General features: G+C 45.9%; 2 protein-coding genes across 2 annotated transcripts; both read right to left on the bottom strand.

Annotated features, from left to right (window-relative positions):
* Positions 1-5,446: 5,446 nt before the first annotated feature.
* Positions 5,447-5,956, bottom strand: LOC131294739 (lysozyme c-1-like). The gene is made up of 2 exons (XM_058322783.1): positions 5,662-5,956; positions 5,447-5,592 (listed from the first exon to the last, which is right to left on the bottom strand). Exons 1-2 carry the CDS (start codon positions 5,954-5,956, stop codon positions 5,447-5,449), a joined length of 441 nt encoding a protein of 146 aa, XP_058178766.1.
* A 2,143-nt stretch (positions 5,957-8,099) lies between these two features.
* Positions 8,100-9,369, bottom strand: LOC131294737 (lysozyme c-1-like). Its single transcript, XM_058322782.1, has 4 exons — positions 9,183-9,369; positions 8,876-8,964; positions 8,672-8,735; positions 8,100-8,239 (listed from the first exon to the last, which is right to left on the bottom strand). The coding sequence occupies exons 1-4, from the start codon at positions 9,367-9,369 to the stop codon at positions 8,100-8,102; spliced, it is 480 nt and encodes a 159-aa protein (XP_058178765.1).
* Positions 9,370-9,444: the final 75 nt, after the last annotated feature.

The raw sequence follows: 9,444 nt of genomic DNA, 5'->3' as shown, positions 1-9,444 counted from the left end.
CGAGTTCCAACTTACGTCGGGGTAAATACAGAGAAGCAGGAAACTCATTGACCACCGAGCCTGATGTAAGTCCAGGGGAAAATATCTTCGAATGCGCCAACTCTTGGATAGACCGTGGATATCGATAGGGAAGTAGGGGCTGGTGTCCACCTGGTGCATGCTGCAGTCCTAACGAACGATAATTGTGCTCCCTAAGCGTTCGCTCCCTATTTGCGGAACCAGTTTGTGGAGCGCTTCCCAAACGCTGGAGAACTATTGGCAGGTCAAAGTGGAGTGTAAACAGCGAGAGAGGGCTATATGACTCTGCACCGTGTCAAGCACCAGTTTGGGTGTGGGAAGGCAAATAAGTCCGGAAATTGAGGGCATACGGTTTGTGTGGTTCCCCATCCGGACGGTTTGTTCGGACTTGGACAACGGCATCTTTCGTTGGTATCATTGGCATCGCTTCGAAGTTCTTGTGTGTTTGCTCTCGGCAGTTCCCAGGGGGATAGTCAAGGTATAATGAGCATGTCGAGAGTTCTCCAAATACCAGTGACAAATATGTCCCTCCCAGCGTAACTGTCTTGTATTGAACATCATGCGGTCCAGAGACGGGGAACAAGATCGTTGTAATAGTTTTCGACATAGTTCCTGACTGAGTTCAGTTGACATTTAAGCGCAGATTACGTCGATGAATATTCGGCAGCATGATCACCACCTTCACCATCTGCTCAATTGCATTACCGCAGCACGGAATGGACCGACTTTGTGGGTAGCCATCTTAAAAATTCAGTCCACCAAGCCGGTCATTAATCGATAAATACCGTGTCGTGCTCATAAATATTCATCTTTCCTCAAGTTTCAGTGACAAAGGAAAAGAACGGAATGTGAGGTTAGGAAGGAAATAACTAGTTCAGACACCCTGTTTTTCTTCGTTAGTTTTGGATTAAACCTCGAACTTTCGGTGAGTCTATTAGACGCGAACGCCAATTACTTAAGCCCAGAACTGTTTCACATAGTTTTTACGTACGAAATCACGTATCTTCGATAAGTTTCATACAATTAACGTAAGTCTTGAGTTGAGGTTTTTGAGACAAAAATGATCCATCGAATCCAATTTGATTTCTTTCGCAGCACCATGTTTCCCCCCCAAGAATTACGCGTCCCAACGTCGACAGCATAATTTTGCCATGTAGCGTATTTTTCCCCTTTCCGGCCCGGGGAGGAATCGGGCATGTTGTGTCGCCGACAGTCTGAAGGCGAGGCACGGTTGCCGCCATCCAATGTCAAAGCGTCTGCTCATGCATACGAAATAACCTCCGGTTGGCGGGGTTGGTTGGTTGCTTGGTGCTTTTGGAGGCTTTTGGGTTTGGTTTTTTTTTGCTGGTATCATCATTCCGTGCTTTATTACCGGACCGTTTTTTTTACGGGATTGTTCTTTTCACCTCTGTGAACTTCGTGGAGTGGAAAAAAGCCCCTCGTGCGGTAAGAACAACACACCGGTAGACCCTCTCCCCGGTAGAAGACTATCGGAAGTCGTTCGCAATTCCGTCTGGTCCCGCGTGGGTTCGGTGCTTACTGGATCGTTGATGTCATTCGTGTTTTTTCCTTCGCCTTCTGCTGCTGCTCGTCATGATCCGACGCCCTTTGGAGGATGAATTCAGGCACATTTTTCTTCTCCCCCCCACCACACACACCCAACACCATGTTTGCGGTGTCGGAAAGGAGGCACGATTCCTGGATTAAGGTGCCAAAAATGGCAACAATTAATTGTGCAACTTCCCTTTTGTTCCAGCGGGACAAATGGTACTTCGGTCGGGTTTACGATCAACCGGGGACGATATGACGACGATGCGCCCCAAAACGGAAGCCCACCCTTACCAGTCCCTTCTTTGGCGAAGGGAAATTTCTTTTCCGCAACGGTGCTTCTCTGTCATGCTTCGCAAACAATTTGGCATTTCCGAAATGGCGTCAAATTAATCCACGACGAGTAAATGAAATGAATGTTAATTTCCTTACGGTGTGTGTTCGTGGATGAATATTAATTAGTTGGTTTTAAGTGTTGCAGTTATGATTTGAATCGATTTTCGATTTAAAAGTTCTGTACAGGTGTTCTCTTCGTTCGTCTAACTGTTTGGCGACGAGAACTTTTCATTGGAAATGCTTCCCGTTAAGCCACATCCGCTAACGCTCCGGAAACGCGATAAAGCCGATCACCCTTCGCTCGCGGGGCCTAGATAATGGTTATTATGACTATCGGAAACAAAACAAACACTTTCGACCGACCGTTCTAGGGCCGGTTTGAAATGAAGGGCGGCATTTAGGGGGGTGTAGCTGCTCGTCTCTCCTTGAAGAAACCCGCACGACACGCCACCTTGTACGGGTGTACGAGCACTTCTTCGGTTCTAAAATCACGTACGCGGTTCACCCGGCCGGCAACGAAACGCCCATCTTCTTTTCCGCCGGATGTTTGGCCTCTCCAGCGTTGCGTGACACGAAGCCGCGGGCCCGTTCTTAGGCGCTGGTCACATCCGTGAGTCACACACAAAAAAGTAAACCGAAAGCAAGTGTTTTGCCTCGCGGGAAGCGTGCGAAGAGGGAGGGAACTGTGGCGACCAAGTCCGCCTTTTTTGTTTTGTTTTGTTTGCTGGTGGAAGTTTGTTTGCGAGCAAAAATCCGTGGCCTTTCCGTAACGGTCCATAACCCTGTTGGCATTCCGGAAGGGAGCTCTCGGGTGTTGCTGTTTGCATAACCGGAGCAAGATAAGACTCAGATCTAGAAGACCGTCGTTCCCATTTGTGCATTCTAATGTGTTGAAAGCGAGTCAAAAGTCGACAGATAAAGAGCAAAAAACAAAACATAAAGTAAAACTAAACCACTTTCTAAGCTGCTTTTTCCACGAACTGTTGTTTCCATGTACGTATTCGAAAAGGTCAAATGATACTTCAGACCAAATGGGGTGAAAGATGAAGTAAAAGATAATTTTTCGATTAAAGAAACATTCCAATCGGTGTTTGATCATTGCGTTCGATTTGATTGGTGTTTGTATCGGTGTTTAAACAAATTAAATTAACGTTTAAACAAGTTAAATAATCACCATGAAAACCGTGATTTATATCGCATGAAAAACATAAAATTTCCCACACTAAATCAAACATGAATGGCGCAACCGTGCAGTGGGTTTCAATTTGTACTGCCATTTCGCTCGCTAACTGTTTGCTTAGCGGTTGTTAAACCATGGCTACACCAAAATTGGCGTGGCCAAGCACAACCGGGGGAGGGGTTAGGGGGGATCGTCTAATTTCGGATGTCGTGAGGAGGTAAGAAAAAGAACTCCCACTCGCGATACCGCTCCCCCCCCGTTTGACGGCCTTTCGGGGGATCGAATGACATTTGTTTTGACATCTTCTTCTTCGCGGGGCCGGAGATCGTGATCATGCTTCCGAGTCGCGCTCGCGCGCCCGCCGTTTAATGCTCCGGGACCGCAGGGGATCACTTCTTTCCTTCGTCTTTTTGGCCTGTGCCGGTATTGTCAATATTTTCTTCGTGCTTCGTGCAATCGCCTTCGCTGGGGCGCAAACAGACGAGGGATAGCGGATCGGTGGACCACCTCGAGGATGAAAGTCTGCTGTGTGGAGTGAGTGAGTTTAGAAAAAAAAGAAGGAAGCAAAAGAAAAGGTATCGACCCATAGGTAGCCACACGACCGACCCCCACACATATTCGCAGGATCAAGGAAACGTGATCGTGCCGATCGGTTGTTTTGCTTCCACAGCTGTGGCCTTACTTGATGTTGGCCATGCGGGTTGCGAGGGGGGGAATCGGGTAAATCGGACCAAGATTTGAACACTCCACTTTAGAGCGCGAAACGGAAGAAAGAAAAGGAGCGGTCGGCTTCCCTTTACCGGTCGGTGGTCAAACTTCAAGGGACTCCCAGGGTTTGTCAAAAGAATGGGTTTGGATTGGCAGGGATTAGGCACACGATTTTGTGGGTCTTTTTTCGTGGAGCGTTTTAGATTGTCAAGGTACAGACACGCGATCATACCCGGGTGAGGTGAGAGGACAACCTGGCGAGACGGTAGCAAAACCGATTATGGCGCATGACGTTGGATTGGGTTGGGTTGGGTGAAGCAATCATGAACAATCATTTGTTATTTCACCTTTCCCGTGTCAGATTGAGGTGGGAGTTTGATGTGCCAGTTTGTACAGCTCTAACCATTTCTTTCTATGCGATAACTTTTATATTCCGTACGTTTTCTAAAACTAATGGGACCATTTTCTTTCCTTTTACTTGCAGGTAAATAAAATTACGGGATTCCAGTCCAATAGGCGAACTATGTATTGACTTTAAGAAGGGAAATGTAATTTTGAACTAGGCAAGTATGTACACTCGTTCAATGTAGACGTACGTGTTTCTCTTATCCTGGTCTATTTTTACTTTTAGGATTGTAGAGTTCATCATCATAGAGATCATCAAAAAGACTGTCGCCTTTTTGTTTGTGTGAAAAATATCAACCAGACTTGATTGGGTTCGGTCGGAAAGAAAGAGGGTGACTTCCTTTTTAACGACACCTGTCACCGAGTAGACGAGCGACATCCTTCTGGACCCCCATCTGCCTAATACCCTACGAGCCTCATATGCATTCAAATCGCAACCCATTACAATTTTACGATAGCTCCAGTTTGAGTTTCCACCAGTTAGCTCCCATGCTACCATGTCCCCCCGTGTGCCGTGGGATTCGCGTATTATTTTATTGTCGGTCGAGTTTTAATCGGGACGTCCCGTGCCCACGGGGCTTCGCAGCGTTTGGTTTCGCTTTAGTTTATGGTTCTTCTAATCATTTGACTCATTTTACGACATGTTTGATGGGTGAATAATTTGCATACAGGCCCCGGGAACGGGCGGGCGGATCTGCGAGAAAAGCGTTCGCCTACGATTAATCGTCACCAGGCGTTGTCGTTCCAAAGCCAAAAGGGAGGACGACGACGGAAAGCCATGAATTTCGCACGCCAATGTCCTGCCCGGTTATCGGCGGGGACCACCGGGCACGAAAATGTTCGGGGGATGATAAATCTCACAAATCAGTGCCCGACGAAGAAAGGCGGCGATTATAGTAAACTTTTGTGGCAGCGGAAATCTACCACCAAATATGGGTGAATGTTTATTGTACTATCGTTTAACAGTTTATTCATAAAACAAACATTTGTGTAACCTTACAATATCACCGATTCTGGGAGACCATGTTTAATGGTATTGGTAAACGTGTTTAATTTATTTTTCAAACTGGATCGATATCAATCGATACACGAATGAATTTCCATTACATGACTACATCCTTCCTAGGAGTATCCAAAATTAAATAAGGATCCGCTTGCCAATTGTGTCTAGGATACTTATACGAAGTTTTCAAATGAAAACACCACGCATTTCCGAGGTTTAAGAACTATCACAAACGTAGTTACGGGTGTTCACCCAACCGCATTGCAGTTCGATAGGTCCGGTAGATCTTTGCCCTTGCATTTCTTTTGCCATAGCTGCCACTCGTTGAATCCCTTCTGCTGCTGGATGAGTTTCGAACACTGGATGGCGGTGGTTATGCTATCGGTAGCAAGATCTGAAAACATAGATTCAAAGGTTGTTATAAATGCAAGCGAATTCGAATGTTTTGAAAATCGGACCATACCTTCACACTTGACGTTGCACTTGCCTCCCTTGTAGCCCACGCGGCACCACTCTTTGCTGTTAATCTGGAAGATTCCATAGTTGTGCGTCTGGTTCGGGAGCTCCGTCGTTTTGGTGGAATCGAGCCCGCTGACGGCGTTCGCCAGGCAGATCCAATGGCCCTGGTACGTCCGGCTGATCCCGTTCGCGGTCAGTTGTTTGGCGAGCTCACATTTGGTGTATATTTTAGCGTTGATCGATCCTGCGAGAAGCAGGCAAGCCAAAGTGGCCAGCACTAGTCCTTCTCCGAGCTTCATCGTATGTTGTAACCTGTGAAGACAAAAAGCACTGGGCACTGAAACCAATGGTGCGTGTGGTTGTGACTACGGCTACGTTTAATTCTGTATGGAAATGGACGAGACCTCCGTTCAAAATATTGTAGAAAAGGCGACAAGCGGCTGAGCGAAGACCGGCTTAATCCGAAACGAAATGTGTGGATACCGCTGTTGTCACACACGCTTGAAGCAAACACATCGTCACCGGCCTTGAAGAACAGGTCTTTCAGCTGTTTTGACCTTTTCCGGGTTTTAAATATTTTCTTGAGTTTCGTGTTCTTTGCACTACGCCTAACGTGGCAATGTTAGTTCGAACTTTAAACGTTATCCGGAGTGGTGTAGAACTTTTCTCGGGTATCCAATAATCGTACACTATGATCATATCGCAAACGGTGTACCATCGTCCGTATGGATCAGTTCCAGTTACGCACGTTCCACGTAATCAACTCGTGTAAAGATGAGCCCTAATTTGATTGTTGCGTACCTTTCGCGATGGACGTTCTGGAAGCAACTCTCCCCAACTTTCCAGCCAGTTGCGCGCCGATGCGTGGCTTCCGGTATGTGACCACTTCTATGCGCAGACGTACGCGCTTTATACCACCGACCACTCAACGCTCCACTTGAGCACTAGCTCGTACCCGGCTCGCAACACTCGGGATCCACCACCAGTTCTCGAAGCCAATAGCACAGAGATAGGAACGGTGGTGGCGCGCCGCGAGGTGATGGGTTTTTGGTTTTGGTGGCACCGGCAAACAACACCACTACGGAGGCTTTACTTCGCGCGGAATGAATGCGTGCACTAGGCGCCCTCTCCAAGCGCCACCCCGCCAAGCGCCCTTCGGTCGGTCCCCCGTGTGTTTGTACGTGTTTGTTGGTACTGGTGGCTGCAAGTGCGTCATGGGAATCTGTACCATCTTTATCGATCCACCTAGAAGCTGACCACCGACCGGTTGTGTTGAATGATTTTTTAGAGGCGGGGAGCTGGTGGATTCACGTGGTGGTCCAACGAAAACTTTAGAATAGATTCTAGAACTGTTCTTGTACGAAGAAAGATGCTGTCAGAACGCAATAGAGCTGATTGATACAGTTCGCGCTCGTGAGTGTATTTAGCGAAGATGAGCAAACCTGAAGCAGTAGCACATCGTGGTCGATCCTCGTTTGTAGAGGTTAAAAAAGTAACAACGATTACTCCATTTAGTATAAGCTCTTGCACAACGGGCAGTTGTGTGTGTTCGTTATTGCCGCGGGGATTTCCCTCCGAGGAACTTGATAGAAACAGACGAAACGGAAGCGCGGTGGGTATGCAAAATACGCCGGGACGGAAAGTGCAAAGTAAACATCAACAAACACCCAGCTAAGCCACATAATCTTATCTGTTGCCGAGCATCTTATTTGGTCTGATCTGACGATCTTTTCCCGCTTGCTTTGATTCTCTACGGATTCCGTGAACCAGACTACTTGCTATAAAAAGTTCCAAGAATAAGTGAAGGTTGAACCAGGCAATATTTTTTAGAAGATAAAGTAATTTTAAACAATATTTTATGCAGCTCCATACTTGGTGTCATTGAATGAATCATAGGGTAGCCTTTTGGATGTTTCATTCCCTTTTATCTGACAGTTATGATCCGGAAAGATCTTGTTGTGATAAAAGTCATATCATGGCGGTGCTTTATCAGGTACCATTCAAAAAACATGAAAGATTCGATAAAAGCTAGCCCATCAGCCAACAAATAGCGATGAAAATAGAGAGACCGCGACTAAAGTGTTCTACAATAATTTCACTTAATAAATTTTTCAGAGTTCATAATGATCTTCCTTTGCTATGCCAAAGGTAAAAGAAATGCAGAACATGATCTCTTTATTTTCCAATTGAGTTGGTACTAAAGTTTGCTATGACCAAGCAACTCTGAGAGTGTCGATAAACATTTGTGATAAACATGGAAATTGAAAGTGTTGACTACATGAGAGCGTTGGAGTGATTTGGACATGTGACTCTGGTTATCATAATGCTGTGTGTTCATTTAAAATCATTTATTTTGTTTTCAAACAATGTATTCAATTCCCTGAACCACGTATTCTACCCGTGAAAGTACTCCAGTATGTCCCTCCCTATTATCGAATTGCGCTAGTTCCAGCATCCAGACAGATCTGGCAGGGGTTTCTGCTTGCACTTGTTAACCCAACCCTTCCAGGCACCGAATCCGCTTTCCTGATAGATCTTTTTAGCACATTCGATGTCGTCCGATACGTCGTCGGTGAGGAAGTCTAGATGGTAAAATGCGAAAGAGAGAAAAAAATCATTAATCGAGCGATAGATGGACCCAAAAATCGTAGCAAGCGATTCGTAGTCTAGCATTGTTCAAAGTTTGTAGACAACATACGATTTCCGTGACGTTAATGAAGGGGATAAAATGATTTCATGCTAATCCAAGCAAACAACGGGTAAATATTAACCCAAATTAAGGCGCCAAGCACGTTGCTTAGGCAACACGTGCCATAATCCCATACGGACACCGAGATAGTATCGAACTTCCTTCATCACTTTAACTCGGACTATTAAGATGTTAATAGATTCATATTGAACTGAAAAAAAAGTGTCAACTGCTACTTCCGCCGTAGAAAACGGCGGAAGATGTCGTAATTAATTACTAGCAAATCCCAAACCGCAGTGACCCAAATTCTGCTATCTTTCCTCACCTTCGCAAGCCTTATTGCATGTACCACCCTTGCGTCCTTCCCGGCACCAGGTTTTACTGTTGATCTGCAATGCATGAAAAAAGGGTTTAAAGAAAAAGGTTCTTCCGCATGGAACCAATCGCATGTTAGCGATCGATCAGGAGTGTGTTTTTATCCCCATATGATATATGATCTTCCTTTGTGGACGAGATCGGACTTAATTACCTGAAAGATACCGTAGCTCTTGGATTCGTTGGGGAGCGTCGTTAATTTAGTCGTGTCGGCTCCACTTTCGGCCATTATCAGACAGACCCCTGCAAAGTTTGTTAAAGTGCTCTTAATTGTGAGTGTTAATGCGTCATTGCAAACAATTTTGGTTTCTGGGGTAAATTCCTGGCGTGTTTTTCCCAACAAGTTGTTTGAAGGTAGAACAAGGGAATTATATGAGATAATACGAGTAAAACCAAACCATGAAGTACGGGATTTTCTCACGGGTAGTACGCGCCAATTTTTAACTTTGGTAACTACTCACAGTTGGATATTAATGAACGCGACGAGATCTGCTCCCGATCGAATGTTCTTGCCAGCGGACACTTTTCAAACACCTTCGCCCTGACGGTGCTAGATTGTGCCAACAGCATCAGGGAAACAAACGCCAAAATCGACACTTTCTCGAAACACGGCCGACGACTCGACGGACGAACGTGTGGAACACCCATCGTGGTAAACTTCCAGTTCGTACTGCCTGTTCGTTAGTGCGAGGTTCACGCCTCGGTGGTGTGAGACTATTACTT

Source organism: Anopheles ziemanni, chromosome 2 (genome assembly GCF_943734765.1).
Source record: "Anopheles ziemanni chromosome 2, idAnoZiCoDA_A2_x.2, whole genome shotgun sequence".
In the NCBI taxonomy this organism is placed as follows: domain Eukaryota; kingdom Metazoa; phylum Arthropoda; class Insecta; order Diptera; family Culicidae; genus Anopheles; species Anopheles ziemanni.
This window is presented reverse-complemented; position numbering and strand designations above follow the sequence as displayed.

Coding starts and splice junctions, on each gene's coding strand:
- LOC131294737 (XM_058322782.1), bottom strand. CDS start 9,369: ATGGGTGTTCCACACGTTCGTCCGTCGAGTCGTCGGCCGTGTTTCGAG. Junction 8,965..9,182: donor GCGTTCATTAATATCCAACT/GTGAGTAGTTAC, acceptor CAAACTTTGCAG/GGGTCTGTCTGATAATGGCC. Junction 8,240..8,671: donor ATGCAATAAGGCTTGCGAAG/GTGAGGAAAGAT, acceptor TTTACCATCTAG/ACTTCCTCACCGACGACGTA.
- LOC131294739 (XM_058322783.1), bottom strand. CDS start 5,956: ATGAAGCTCGGAGAAGGACTAGTGCTGGCCACTTTGGCTTGCCTGCTT. Junction 5,593..5,661: donor GTGCAACGTCAAGTGTGAAG/GTATGGTCCGAT, acceptor CTATGTTTTCAG/ATCTTGCTACCGATAGCATA.